Source organism: Oncorhynchus masou, chromosome 31 (assembly GCF_036934945.1).
Source record: "Oncorhynchus masou masou isolate Uvic2021 chromosome 31, UVic_Omas_1.1, whole genome shotgun sequence".
Lineage (NCBI taxonomy): Eukaryota > Metazoa > Chordata > Actinopteri > Salmoniformes > Salmonidae > Oncorhynchus > Oncorhynchus masou.
Genome location: NC_088242.1, coordinates 18,159,242 through 18,174,624, shown reverse-complemented (window position 1 = coordinate 18,174,624; position 15,383 = coordinate 18,159,242). Strand labels below are relative to the sequence as shown.

General features: G+C 47.8%; 1 protein-coding gene across 1 annotated transcript in view; it reads right to left on the bottom strand.

The window, feature by feature from the left end:
- Nucleotides 1-547: 547 nt before the first annotated feature.
- The window catches only part of foxn2a (forkhead box N2a), a 40,626-nt gene continuing 25,790 nt past the window's right edge, over nt 548-15,383 (bottom strand). Inside the window, 5 exon segments of the mRNA XM_064950243.1 lie at nt 548-4,317; nt 5,211-5,282; nt 6,057-6,231; nt 10,251-10,736; nt 10,738-10,835. Coding sequence (XP_064806315.1) covers nt 3,854-4,317; nt 5,211-5,282; nt 6,057-6,231; nt 10,251-10,736; nt 10,738-10,821 — 1,281 coding nt within the window. The 5' untranslated portion in view covers nt 10,822-10,835 and the 3' untranslated portion in view covers nt 548-3,853.

Below are 15,383 nucleotides of genomic sequence, written 5' to 3'. Positions count from 1 at the left end.
TTAACCACGTTAGCACTCTGTTTTGAAGTAAGAAATAGGGACCTATAGTGGGACAAAGGGACCTATAATTATTTGCATTTCAACAGTCACTTCTGACCTCCATTACGTTTTACACTTTAGTGATTGCCTCCTCTAAACAGCAGGTGGCGATGTTGATCACCATTTTATTACTAAAGCATGATCCCTTCACTTTCGGGTTTCATAACCAATGACTGATGGCTGAGTTTACACAGGCAGACCATTCTGATATTTTTCCCCACTAATTGGGCTTTTGACCAAATCACAGATCTTTTCACATCAGAACTTTGTAAAAAAAAACAAAAACAAATGGGGCTGCCTGAGTCACACATTCTTGGTTGTTCAAATGTGTAGTTTATGGAATGCATCATTATTTTTCACAAATGCACCAGATGTCAATGTCATTTTGGATTTGTGATCAGTGCCTCAGATGAAACAGTCCATTTATCCTGATATATCCTTTGATTAGACAGAAGTTTCTTTATAATAGTTCAATCAAAGTAAACAATAACATGAAAAAACACAAAAATGATAAAACAATATTTTTTTTATTTTGTAATACCATATATAATGCAATTGCATATCTTTGGCGAAAATAAACTTTATAAACATTTTATTAACAGAGGTTAGCATACAAAAACCAAAAGGTGTGTCTGTCTAACAGACATGGCAGACGACTGACTGATACTGGGTTGGCAGCTTTAGTTAGTTCAACACAAAACGCTTTATCAGAATCAATAAATTGCAACTGCATTTTTGAAAAAATAAAAATCACATATTCAATATCCAATAACAAGTTTTCAAACAATGAAGCAATCCTATGTATGCAGCTTTGAGTCTAACAATGTATCACTGTGTAAAGTGAAAAATATAGACCCCTGGGGTACCCCACGGTGTGTCTTAGAGCCCCATGTCATGCAGGTAGGCCTAAAGATCCATCTCAAAAACATTCACTTACTAAGAGACTCAGGATAAAGTTCACTTTGAGTCTGATAACATCTTCCTTCTAGCTACAAGCACTACAGCATGAACAAGTTACTGGAAGTTGTCCTCAACTATCTATGTTTAAACAGAAGTCCATGGGGGTACCAAGACTAACACCAGGGCAACCCTTGGAAACATGTAGATGACTTCTATGGTGGCAGGATCCTAACATGGAGAAGGAATGCCAACTAATATCTATGGTGCGACTACTTCTGGCAGTCAGAATATTATAGAAACAATACTAATTCAGATAAAGGCTGTGAAGTTTGATTCAAATCAAATTGGCAGAGAAGTTCTCAATAGTTAGGAAATATCCATTCATCTGAAACGTCTCCGCCAGCTTTCTCTGTACAACACCACTGTGGGCAAAAAATGGTTCAGGATCAATTTGCTCAGCAATTTTCTTCTATCCAGTTCAACAAATCGGTACACTTGGCAGTCGTGGTTAAATTGAAAAATCCCTGGTGGAAAGACTAAATACATTGGCAAAATACTTTCTCAGACACAGATCACATGTTTATCACTATATCACATAGTGAAAGTATTGGTCTATGGCAGTAAAATGAAGAAAACTCAATTCATCTAAATCATTTTCCAGAGGGGAGAGAGGAAGTAACCTTTCCACTCGCTTCAAATGACCATTATGTGATAGAAGTTCCATTCAATCGTCCCATTATAAATTAATTATAATAAATACATTGATGATTTAATGGACAACATTAATTTGTTCTTTGTTTATTCACAGACAGTGTATTCTATGCCCATGTTATTTAGGAGAACCGCGGTTTAGTTCTAAGAACATTTCCACTCTAGGAACAAAGCTCTTCCCATTCCCAAACAACTAAAAAATAAACTACATGTCAGACTAAAGTCAGTCCACAAGGTCAGAGTCCTCCTACATTTCCTGTTAGTTGGCTTCCAGGGTACCAATGTTACTGTCAGTTACAAAAACTGTGAGAAGAGGAACATGGTCGCAATGGTACAAATGAATGTTTGGCACTGCATGCAATCTGTATTTATGGAAGTGAATTCATTTAACATTATACAACAGAAGTGGAAAGTTAAGTGGGCTCATGACAGAGGGCAGTATACTGTCATACAGTGAACCAACTAAAAGCAATTATATCATATGGGCATGCTGTGGGCTTTTGGCATTTTGCTTACTAATGCAGGTTAATGCATGCAAGCGCCGAAAGAAAACCAGTCTGGCCTCTTCTCTTCACAAGTTCTGTTGCAACATCCTGTACTTCCCGTCACTGAACTCTATGCAATCAACTGGCAGTAAACACATTACTGTACAGCGGAGCGAAGAGGGTGGTGTGCTTCCTGGTTTTGCCCTCCCTCCTCCCTTTGTGTTTTCTTATTGTGGAGCAAGACAAAGCAAAGCCTCTTTCTGGCAACACAGTCGGAACTTTTCCACAGCCAACAACAGGCAGTAAATAGTACAATATTGTCAATCTAACCTCACTACAACGTTATTATAACTACATCCTTGTCTTAACTTCCCTTTGGCCTGAATACTAAAAGTCAGGAGGTGTGACTAATATTACATGATTGAAAACTGAGCAGCACATCTGCCAGTGAGTGCTCTCCTGCAAGCGCATCGTCTTGGGATCACGATGGTTACAACCATAGCTGTGTTTCAGCCAGATACACCTTGCATAGGATAGGATAGGACAGGGTAGGGAAGGACGAGAACAGGATAGATCAAGAGAAGAAGCACAAATACAGGGTCCTGTATCAAATGTGTCATTTCTCAGTTCACACACTAAACACAAATAATGTATGTATAACAGAATAAGAGGGGCCACAGAGGAAAAGCCATGAAGACGAGTGGGTTCTGATGGTACGACGATGTAATGAACTTTTCCTCTCAGTGTAGGAAATGAGAGTGGACTCTTCCTCACCGTGCCAATCTTCACACAGTCGGTTATCTTTGTTTCATTCCTTTTCTTAACACGGCAGTAGCAGAGTTCCAACATTTCCTTTGTTGCGTTTCCCCACCATGCTATTACATCCTGACATGGAACCAGTCCAGTGTTCTGCTCTGGGATCAGATTGTTCAGATCACTCTAAACAGCCAGTGCCATGAATCTCACTACTTCAATACATTCCCAATAATGTACTGCTTTTAGACACCAGTGTTGTCATCAACCCAAGAAAAATACCAACATTGAACAAATTAAATAATATAAAGAGCAGTTTAAGGTTACGGATCAATTATTGCATCTCTCTTTGTTTGTTATTTCCAGGCCAAGGTTGTCGGCTATCAAAAAACAGTGGCATGTTTTTATTTGATTTTTGCACGGAGAAGGGAGAAACTGACGAGAAGATGAGAGGTTAGTTGTTTGTTACAGACATGCACTCATTCTCTTATAAATAGGTTCACTTGGAAGAGGATACAGGTTGAGGAGGAAGCATGCAATGCTTTGAGTTTTAAAAAACTTTAAGCTTTTTCTGGTCTTGTCTTTTATCCAGAAGAAAATCCTTTGAATTGCGAGGATCTGTGGAGAAGCCATCAGAAACAGGCCGTTCGTTTAGGATAGATGGGTATTGTGATGGTTCTTCACAGTCGTCCCCAAGCACCCCACTTAACCCCACCCACCTGACACGCCCAAGTTACAAAAGTCTCAATATGGCTTTATTCTCCTGTGTGTGAATGATACTATTGCCATTTGTTGTGTTGGGATAGGGAGGGATTTCCCATCCCATCATGTGTCAAACCAAAAAACTGGCTCAAAAATCAGCAATCAGAAAAGCAGGAGGCGGCACAACCTGGACCTATCAGTAGGACACACAATCAGATCAGGGTACAGGGGCGGGAGTCTGAGGGCGAGGCAGTACGACCACTTCATTTCCTGTTCAGTTTTTTGCTCTTGGCACTGCGTTTGTTGAGCTCCATGGAGGTACGGATCCCAGCCAGGTGAAGCAGAGACCCGGCCGCCTCCTTTAGCTCCTCATCCAGCTCCGGCTTGGCTGTCAGCTCTCTACGTGCCCTCTTACCTGCCGGGCACTTCACCGAGGAGGAAGAGGGGGAGGGGCGATGAGGAGCAGGCCGGGAGTGGCCGCCCCTCTCGTCCCGGTCCCCGAGGTCGGAGTCCTCCTCTTCGCTATGGAAACCCTCGCTGCCGGCGCGGCGTGGGCGCGGCCTTGCGTGGCCTGGGCCTCCTTCATCCAGGGAGGAGAGGGAGGAGGAGGAGGAGCGGGAGGAGCAGCGCTGCAGAGTCATGCTACTGTAGTTGTGGTCCTGCTTAGGATCGCTGCTCACCAGGACCAAGTCTGGCTGGGACAGGTCCAGGGGACTGTCTGGTTCACCTGTGAGAGGGAGGGAAAGAAGAGAGAGATGAGGAAGAGAGATTGAGGAAGAAACCATCTTCACACTAAAGAAACCGTGTTTCTGAATGCAACAGGGCAGTAAGAGTAGCTTATGTGATCAAGAGAGTCAAGTGTTTTTAATCCAATAAGCGGCGGGCTAGGGAGTGTCCGTGTGTCCAGCAGGCTAGGGAGTGTCCGTGTGTCCAGCAGGCTAGGGAGTGTCCGTGTGTCCAGCAGGCTAGGGAGTGTCCGTGTGTCCAGCAGATAACAGCAATTAAGATTCATAACAGCAGAGGCAGAAGTGTCTCGTGGAATGAACACTTAAAACACATGGGGGGGGGGGGGCATGAAATACAACACCACTCATTCACAGGAAGATAATTCTATATGCAACCTTGTCTGGCTTGGGACGGGACTATGCAGGACTTGGGACGGGACTATGCAGGACTTGGAACGGGACTACGCAGGACTTGGGACGGGACTACGCAGGACTTGGGACGGGACTATGCAGGACTTGGGACGGGACTATGCAGGACTTGGGACGGGACTACGCAGGACTTGGAACGGGACTACGCAGGACTTGGAACGGGACTACGCAGGACTTGGGACGGGACTATGCAGGACTTCAACTGTGCTGTTGAGTGTACATAGTAAGCAATAGAGAGACACAGGAAGATGTTTTACAAGGGTTGGATAGATGCTGGGCGAGTGATGCTGGGCTAGTGATGCTGGGCGAGTGATGCTGGGCGAGTGATGCTGGGCGAGTGATGTAAAAGCAATAAAAGAAGAAAGCGTGAAACGGGCAGGTGACAGAGAAAAAGGGGGAGAGTAGTAATGAAAAGGTAGAGACAGAGAGAAGTGGAAGAGGCATGGTGTGGGGTGGCGTCTCTTACATGGGTTGGCGTGGTGATGACCAGGGGCAGAGTTTAAGAGCATCATGGCAGTGGCAGCATCTATATCAGACTCTGGAAGAGGAGAGAACATGCATGGTGGTCAGTGGAATAGCCTGAGCGTGTGTGTGTGTGTGTGGCCGACTGGCGAAGGAGGCTGTAGAGGGGTAAAGGAAGAGAGGATTCCTAGCTCTCTCCATACCTCACTTCAGGGGCCCTAAATTATTTATAATCAACTAGAGTGGAGACTGAGTGCTCTGCTCTACACTCTATCAGCATCACCAGGGCCTCTGTAGTCAAGGTTACCAAACAAGAGTGTAGGGGAGAGAGAGAGCGTTAAAGTGAGAGACACCAAGACAGAGAGACACACACACACACACACAGAAAGAGAGAGAGAAGTGGAGGATACAGATTAGAATAATCTACCTTGAGGCATCCATGATTAGAAATCAAATAAAGACTAAAATGACAGTTGGAGATGAGGGGATGTTGATGCTGAATGTTTTGCCGGCAAATGTTGCATGATAAAAATGTGTAGAGGCAACAACCATGTGAATTTGAAATCACATGCACTGGATCAAATCTATTACCAATCATATTTCTAGATCAGGGATGGGCAACAGGCGGCGGGCCCTCTTTTGAAGGCCCTCAAATCAATCCCACCCTCCCCATTTTTTGTTGTTGTAGAATTGCAAAATTAGTTATAAAATTGCTAAATCTTCTCTTAGCCCAATGGCAAAATGTGTAGAATTGCAGCAAACTTGCTATAAAAACAGAAACATTTTCTTTACACCTCTTGGCAAAATGTGTAGCTTTGTACAAAATTAACAAAAAAAAGTCAGGAATCACCTTTGAGGGAGCAGCCCTGCAGGAAGTGGTGTCTGGGTGGTGAGGAGGCGCTGGGTGGGGAGGCGGGCGGTGTGCAGAAGGTATGTGCTGCAGGGAAGTGCTGCTTCTTCAGGGCCTGGATCAGGTTGGGTCTGTACTCTGGGTCCACACACCACAGAGAACCCTTACCATTCACCTGAAAAAACATCACATACTACATCACAAAGCAGTAAGACTGACCTGAGAGTTGTTCATTGGGGCACATCGTAACAAAATGTTTCAAAACCGAGCATTTCTTATTGGATAAATTCATATGGAATCTCACGGTAGTATCAAGAGATACTTTGGTAAAGTACTTATCATGACTAGGCTTACTAGATTTTCCACAGCAAACACCTACAACTTTTTTGCCTGCTTGGCTGACTCTCACTGTAGTCTCCCTGTAGTTTGACTTGTGCTGGGCGATATGGCCAAAACAACATATCATGATATTGTCATTTCTGACGGTATGGCGGTATCTGACAGCATTTTATGTTTCTGAATAATAAAAAGTTCTAAATATGTTATGAGTATTGCATGACCCTAGGACATCAACTCATGAATTCTAAGTGGTTTTAACAGGCCTTCTCCATTCAGATTGTTTTATACTCTGCTAAACTAGGACAAACTTTGATGACTCATAATGCAGTCACCTGAGCATGTGATAAACCATCCAGACCCTGCTGGGTGAACTGCATGATGGGAGGAAAACAGTCGATAAACAATCCACACCGTCCTTAAATGATTTATTACAGGGTTGGACTGAGTTTAGCTTTTTATAGTGCTGTCCATGTGACTTGCCTTTGTAGAACCTCTCACTACAGTAGCCAAAGACATGTGAAGGCATTGTCATATCCTGTATGCAAGTTCATGAACTACCACTGAGACAACACGTCTCCATGGTGTTTTCACAAGAAAAACATAAATGTTTACGTGGGTGTGGGGGGGGGGGGGTGAGAGTGTATAAATGGTTCTCTCATTATGTATCTCTGGGGTTCTGTCCAGGAGGAGGAGGAAGGAGCGAGGGAGGAGGGATATAACCTTGACTCAGATTACCAGCCGACTCGCAGGCAGGAAGGAGGAAATGTCACCATGGCAACGCAAACCACCAGGCAGCGTGTCATCTGAAACCAGTGCTGCGCGCTCTCTCAGCTCAGCAGACGGATGGGCTCACACTGAGCCCCCAGCACACTGATCTCAGAGAGGCTGTCTACATTGTGATGCACTGGACAACAGTCCTGCTGCTGCTAAGCTCATTTCTACTTTAACTGGTCTTCAGCCCCTCCTAGCAGACTACATGCCATCTAGCCACTGAGCCCATTGTAACAGTATAGTTATATTCTCTTTGTCCCCGAGCTGAGCTTGAACCAGTGTCCAACACAACTACAGAAACCATGTCTCTTTCCTATATATGCTCTACTTTCTCCCTCACTTCGTCCTTTCATTTCCCTTCTCTACCCTTTCTTTCACAGACACTCGTCTCTCTCCCTCTGTGGTTGTGCAGGTCAGGTCTTCAGTCCTGGGCCTGTCTTCTGCCTGGCGCACAGTTGCAGTGTGTGTGTGTCCACTGCCTGTTCGTGGCGCTACAGTTGCAGTGTGTGTGTGTGTGTGTGTGTCCACTGCCTGATCGTGGCGCTACAGTTGCAGTGTGTGTGTGTGTTTGTGTGTGTCCACTGCCTGGTCGTGGCGCTACAGTTGCAGTGTGTGTGTGTGTGTGTGTCCACTGCCTGGTCGTGGCGCTACAGTTGCAGTGTGTGTGTGTGTGTGTGTGTGTGTGTCCACTGCCTGGTCGTGGCGCTACAGTTGCAGTGTGTGTGTGTGTGTGTGTCCACTGCCTGGTCGTGGCGCTACAGTTGCAGTGTGTGTGTGTGTGTCCACTGCCTGGTCGTGGCGCTACAGTTGCAGTGTGTGTGTCCACTGCCTGGTCGTGGCGCTACAGTTGCAGTGTGTGTGTGTGTGTGTGTGTCCACTGCCTGGTCGTGGCGCTACAGTTGCAGTGTGTGTGTGTGTGTGTGTGTGTGTGTGTGTGTGTGTGTGTGTGTGTGTGTGTGTCCACTGCCTGGTCGTGGCGCTACAGTTGCAGTGTGTGTGTGTCCACTGCCTGGTCGTGGCGCTACAGTTGCAGTGTGTGTGTGTGTGTGTGTGTCCACTGCCTGGTCGTGGCGCTACAGTTGCAGTGTGTGTGTGTGTGTGTGTGTGTGTGTGTGTGTCCACTGCCTGGTCGTGGCGCTACAGTTGCAGTGTGTGTGTGTGTGTGTGTGTGTGTGTCCACTGCCTGGTCGTGGCGCTACAGTTGCAGTGTGTGTGTGTGTGTGTGTCCACTGCCTGGTCGTGGCGCTACAGTTGCAGTGTGTGTGTGTGTGTGTGTGTGTGTGTGTGTGTGTCCACTGCCTGGTCGTGGCGCTACAGTTGCAGTGTGTGTGTTTGTGTGTGTGTGTCCACTGCCTGGTCGTGGCGCTACAGTTGCAGTGTGTGTGTGTGTGTTATTGTGTCCACTGCCTGGTCGTGGCGCTACAGTTGCAGTGTGTGTGTGTGTGTGTGTGTCCACTGCCTGGTCGTGGCGCTACAGTTGCAGTGTGTGTGTGTGTGTGTGTGTGTGTGTCCACTGGCTGGTCGTGGCGCTACAGTTGCAGTGTGTGTGTGTGTGTGTGTGTGTCCACTGCCTGGTCGTGGCGCTACAGTTGCAGTGTGTGTGTGTGTGTGTCCACTGCCTGGTCGTGGCGCTACAGTTGCAGTGTGTGTGTGTGTCCACTGCGTGGTCGTGGCTCTACAGTTGCAGTGTGTGTGTGTGGGTCCACTGCGTGGTCGTGGCTCTACAGTTGCAGTGTGTGTGTGTGTGTCCACTGCGTGGTCGTGGCTCTACAGTTGCAGTGTGTGTGTGTCCACTGCGTGGTCGTGGCTCTACAGTTGCAGTGTGTGTGTGTGTCCACTGCGTGGTCGTGGCGCCACAGTTGCAGTGTGTGTGTGTGTGTGTTTGTGTGTGTCCACTGCCTGGTCGTGGCGCTACAGTTGCAGTGTGTGTGTGTCCACTGCCTGGTCATGGCGCTACAGTTGCAGTGTGTGTGTGTGTCCACTGCGTGGTCGTGGCTCTACAGTTGCAGTGTGTCCACTGCCTGGTCGTGGCGCTACAGTTGCAGTGTGTGTGTGTGTGTGTGTCCACTGCGTGGTCGTGGCTCTACAGTTGCAGTGTGTGTGTGTCCACTGCCTGGTCGTGGCTCTACAGTTGCAGTGTGTGTGTGTCCACTGCCTGGTCGTGGCTCTACAGTTGCAGTGTGTGTGTGTCCACTGCCTGGTCGTGGCTCTACAGTTGCAGTGTGTGTGTGTCCACTGCCTGGTCGTGGCGCTACAGTTGCAGTGTGTGTGTGTCCACTGCGTGGTCGTAGCGCTACAGTTGCAGTGTGTGTGTGTCCACTGCGTGGTCGTGGCTCTACAGTTGCAGTGTGTGTGTGTCCACTGTATAGTCGTGGCTCTACAGTTGCAGTGTGTGTGTGTCCACTGCCTGGTCATGGCTCTACAGTTGCAGTGTGTGGGGTGTGTTGGGAGATAGTGCCCCATCTTACTGCTGCGTTTGCATTTCCTCTGAAGGAGAGAGAGGAGGATCTATGACCTTGACTGGTATACACCGGCTCTCCCAGCCTTATCACAGCAAGGGGAGGCACACAGGGGGCCGCAGGCAGGGTGCGGCACTACACTGGCCCTGACACACACGCACACGTCAGGGGGCCTCAGGGTGGGTTAAAACCCTGGCCCTGCCCGTCAGCCATACAGAGAGCTGCAAATCCTATACAGGCACAAGTACGCAGAGTGGAGGTGTACAGTTAACACTGTTAGTCAAACACTTTGAGCACATTGTCAATGTCACATTACTGCCACTACAGAATATCAGTGAATAACTCTAATGACTCTTTGTGGCACCTTTACACAACAAACCATCTCAATGGGGAATGATACTATTAGCTCATTTCAACCCCATTAGAAAACCACTTCAAACCCACAATGATGTCATCATATCAATCTCACACTGCAGTGTCAGCATGACAACTTTCAAATGGTTAAATAACGTGTTAGTGTGACCCTTGTGAGAATCAAACCCAGGCACTGCCAGCTCCTTGCAAGGTAAACAAAGTGTGTGTGTATGTGTGTATGTGTGCGCGCATGACCTTATAGATCCCTCACCTTTCCCAGGCTCCTCTCCACCTTGCGGAAGCACTTGTTGAGTGACAGGTTGTGTCTGACGCTGTTCTTCCAGCCAGTGGGGGCGGAGGCAAAGTAGGGGAAGTGCTGTAGGATCCAACCATAGATGTCCTTCACCGGCAGCCTCTTACTGGGGCTCTGCTCTATGGCCATGTAGATCAACAGAGAGAATGAGAAGGGAGGCTTGGACTTCAACAAGTCCCTCTGCGACGAGGAGTAAGAGGATGAAGATGATGGGTTCTGAGGTGCCCCAGGGTCACCCTCGATGTCAAAGAGGGGGCTGGCGCTGGGTTGGGCCCCCCCGGCCACACCGGGCCCCCCTAGGGTAAAGTTCTGGAGCAGGTTCTCATGGAGCCAGTTGAGGTTGGTGAGCTCCTCATCCTCAGAGCCACCGGATCCCCGGTCCAGGCTGGTGGCCAATGGGCTGGCTGCGCCGCACTCCGCCTCCGGGAGAGTCCCCCCCCCCACATACACCCCTAAGCCCCGCCCTCTCCTCCTGCATCCCCGGCGTTTCAGCTTTCTTATCCGGCGACATCCCGATGATTGGACCCATTAAACCAGGTAGGTCTGGAGAGGAGAGAAATGGTTAGAAAACAACTGCAGGATAGGACACACTAGTGGAGGGGGCTACAGTACAGAGACGGGGGCCACAGCACACAGAGACGGCGGCTACAACAGAGACGGCGGCTACAACAGAGACGGCGGCTACAACAGAGACGGCGGCTACAACAGAGACGGTGGCTACACAGAGACGGTGGCTACAACAGAGACAGCGGCTACAGAACCAGTGGCTTTAAGTGGCTACATAAAAACTGTGGTGGAAACATAGAACTTTCCTTCACACAGCAACACAGTAGTTATGCTGGGGAATGAGGGAGCTGCTTTCCCAACACCACTGCAAATGTGAAATAAATTGATGTGACACATTGAAATGATGTGCTCTTCCAAGCACTCAACGTGTTTGTCTAAGGTTGGCCTGAGGGCACACATGGGCAGGGTACACCCCCATCGGTCTGTCCTGCACATCTCTGTCCCGCTCCTCTCCCACGCAGGCTGATGGTAGAGAGACTATCCCCTCTCCCACACAGGGTGATGGTAGAGAGACTATCCCCTCTCCTCCTTTCTGCCCCCTCTCGCACACAGGGTGATGGTAGAGACACTATCCCCTCTCCTCCTTTCTGCCCCCTCTCACACACAGGCTGATGGTAGAGAGACTATCCCCTCTCCTCCCTTCTGCCCCCTCTCTCACACAGGCTGATGGAAGAGAGACTATCCCCTCTCCTCCGTTCTGCCCCCTCTCTCACACAGGGTGATGAGGGAGAGACTATCCCCTCTCCTCTCTCCCTCTCCAGCTGAGAGCCTTTGAGGACCTCTGAAGTGTGGGAGACGACTCCAGTCTCTCCAGACTGCTCTCCTTTCCGCCCACCTCATCTCAGACCACCTGCTTGTTAGACGCCAATGAGCATGAAACCATCTGCAAAATCCTGTCCCGGGTAAAAGAGGGAGAGAGAGAGAGAGAGAGAGGAGGGCATCCTTCCTTCTTACACTGCCTTGAGTGGACAGCTCTCAAATAAAGAGCCACCTGCCCTGCAATCATCTAGGAGTCAAGACCATTACTTAACTCAACCCACCTGATACCAGAGGGATTCAACTGACATACTGCCTGTCCTCCTTCCGCTATTCAAAAGCACTGAGGAATTCAGCCAAGTCAATATGAATATTATTGATTAGCCCGGATAGCGATCATCTGGTCTCCCAAAAAACAGCTCAAAGTCTACGGAAAACAGACAAGTGAAGCTGGGCTACAAAATGTTCAGTAGGCCCGTCCTGAAAGACCCTCTCCACAGGAAATAGTCTCACATATTTTGGGCAGTCCTCCTCTGGAATGTTTGCACACATTCAGTAGCTACTTCTACTTCATAAAAACAGTGAAGAAATATAGGCTATATAGTCCAATTATATCTTTGCAGCTGCAGTGAATACTAACACAGATATGCTAGTGTGTAGAGCATTGCATGATGGTCAATGAGGCCAACCATGAGCACAGCAGGCAGCCAGCAAGAGACATCACCCCTCTCCTCCCCCCTCCCCCGCTCATCCTCTCCCTACTCACAACAAGCTTTAATCTATGTCCCCAGTGTCACCATGACAACCCTGCTGCTGTCACTTCAATTAAGAGCAGAAATCCTCCCAAGGAGAGAGAGTAAATGGGAAAATAAGTTATCCATCTAGGCTGGCTGTGTCTGTTGACTGTAGCCAACATCCAAATCAGCATTCAGCTTGTGGGAACCTTACAGTCTGTAGGGCACCACCAAACGTCCCAGTATGGGCAGGTTGGGGCTTGGGTTGTGCAGAGCTGATGTTGTTTGGGCTTGAGGTGGGGCTGAGGCTGGGAATGGGGTGGGTTGTGACTAGACTGGTGCTGGGCTCAGTGGTCTGGGTTATGTCTGGGCTGAGGGACACTGAGAAACAGAGGGGTGGAGGGCGGCTGGGGCCCATCCTTTCACTGTTGTTGTTAAAGAGGAATTGGGTCAAGCTCTGCTCTGGACTGATAGAAAGCAGGAGAAAGAGGGGGAGAGGGAGGGCAGAGAGTGAAAGAAGAGAGGAGGGAGCAGCCTCGGAGCGTAGCGATGGAGGGATGATAAGAGCAGAAAAGAGGTCAGGGATGTGCACCAGAAATCCCCTGCCACTCATCCCACCTCTAGGTCTGGGGTTGGGTAGTCAATGTCAGGGTGTAGAGTAACCCACCCCTAGAAGAAGGGCCTAAGGCCATGTTCAAAAAGAACGCACAACACCTGAAGGAGTGGCGAGGGCAAGGATATACGAGAAGAGAGAGAGAGATGGGGGAAAGGAGAAAAGAGAGATGGGGGGAAGGAGAAAAGAGAGATGGGGGGAAGGAGAAAAAGAGATGGGGGGAAGGAGAAAAGAGAGATGGGGGGAAGGAGAAAAGAGAGATGGGGGGAAGGAGAAAAGAGAGATGGGGGGAAAGGAGAAAAGAGAGATGGGGGGAAAGGAGAAAAGAGAGATGGGGGGGAAAGGAGAAAAGAGAGATGGGGGGAAGGAGAAAAAGAGATGGGGGGGGAAAGGAGAAAAGAGAGATGGGGGGAAAGGAGAAAAGAGAGATGGGGGGGGAAAGGAGAAAAGAGAGATGGGGGGAAGGAGAAAAGAGAGATGGGGGGAAAGGAGAAAAGAGAGATGGGGGGAAAGGAGAAAAGAGAGATGGGGGGAAAGGAGAAAAGAGAGATGGGGGGAAGGAGAAAAAGAGAGATGGGGGGAAGGAGAAAAGAGAGATGGGGGGAAGGAGAAAAGAGAGATGGGGGAAGGAGAAAAGAGAGTTGGGGGGAAAGGAGAAAAGAGAGTTGGGGGGGAAAGGAGAAAAGAGAGATGGGGAAGGAGAAAAGAGAGAAGGGGGGAAGGAGAAAAGAGAGAAGGGGGGAAGGAAAAAAGAGAGATGGGGGGGAAGGAGAAAAGAGAGATGGGGGGGAAGGAGAAAAGAGAGAGATGGGGAAGGAGAAAAGAGAGAGATGGGGGAAGGAGAAAAGAGAGAGAGGGGGAAGGAGAAAAGAGAGAGAGGGCGAAGGAGAAAAGAGAGAGAGGGCGAAGGAGAAAAGAGAGAGAGGGCGAAGGAGAAAAGAGAGAGAGGGCGAAGGAGAAAAGAGAGAGAGGGCAAAGGAGAAAAGAGAGAGAGGGAAGGAGAAAAGAGAGAGAGGGGGAAGGAGAAAAGAGAGGGGGAAGGAGAAAAGAATAGAAGAGAGGGATGGAGAAAAGAGGGGAAAACAAGCAGCAAAGAGCCATAGAAACAGTAAATAAAGAAATAAGTCAGATCTCCAGTAGCAGGCTAGCTGAGGATGAAGATGAATCATAACTCAGAGTAAAGTAGAGCAATCAGACATGTCAGACAGCGAGAGAACTGCCCGTTTGTTTTAAAGAGAATGAGCTCCACATACAGAACCACAACACAAATACATCCCCCGTATTTCCACATGGGAGGCTGGGTGCAACCCCTGCTCTGTCTGGTCTGAATGAGAGAAAGAATATCTAAAACCAGACAGACAGGTCTGTAGCCTCTGCTGTGGTGCCACACCTCTTAAAGTGATGCTCCAAAGCTTTTGTAACATTTTAGTCAGTAGTTTTGAAAGTCGTGGCTCACGAGCCAAAACAGGTTCCTGAACATTTGGTCCCCAATTACTTCTCTCTACAAATATGGACAATATGTTACAAATGTATAAGTGCTTCAAATACCGGACTGCATCTTTAATACAACACAAACATACCTGTAGTAACAGGCAGCACTTCAGATGATAGGACAAACTGCTCTAGCCTGTGTTCTGCCGATATGTACTGTATAGGGATGGTAGGAACCAATCACAATCACAGTTGTCTGCATTTATGCCACTTGTTATATTCGTCTACAACTATCCTATAATTTTGATCCAAGCTCAATAACGACTGTGTAGGCGCGTGTTTGTCCCGTTTCTAAGTGCGTATGAGACATTAGCATCACATAATAATGATCATTATTTGGCGGGTGCTTATATTTGTCCTATTTCACACACATTAAATAAATAAAAAATGTACTAGGCAAGGCAGTTAAGAACAAATTCTTATTTTCAATGACGGCCTAGGAACAGTGGGTTAACTGCCTGTTCAGGGGCAGAATGGCAGATTTTTACCTTGTCAGCTCAGGGGATTTGAACTTGCAACCTTTTTGGTTACATAGGGCTGGGCAATATGGCCCAGCCCAGTATTTTATGTTTTTGAATAATATAAGTTCTCAATATGCTTCATGAGCAGTGCATGGCCCTCGGGTGGCAACACATACATTACAAATGATTTCATTTTAGTCTTTCTCCATTCTGAATGTTTTACACTATTAAATTCAACCCAAAATAATTTTCTCTATTTTCAGCAATGTCTGCATTTCCTGCACTCATTTGAGGTCATTTCCACACTGCCACATAGGGCCACACGTTGTGAGCAAACAGTCTCGGCATTATTTTCTACCAAATGTTTCAATTGCGATTGACTTGTGATTTAGAGCAAAACACTTTGATGAACTGTTGAAATCATGGAAATAGAATGATTATTCTACTTCTATAGTTATATAATACATTG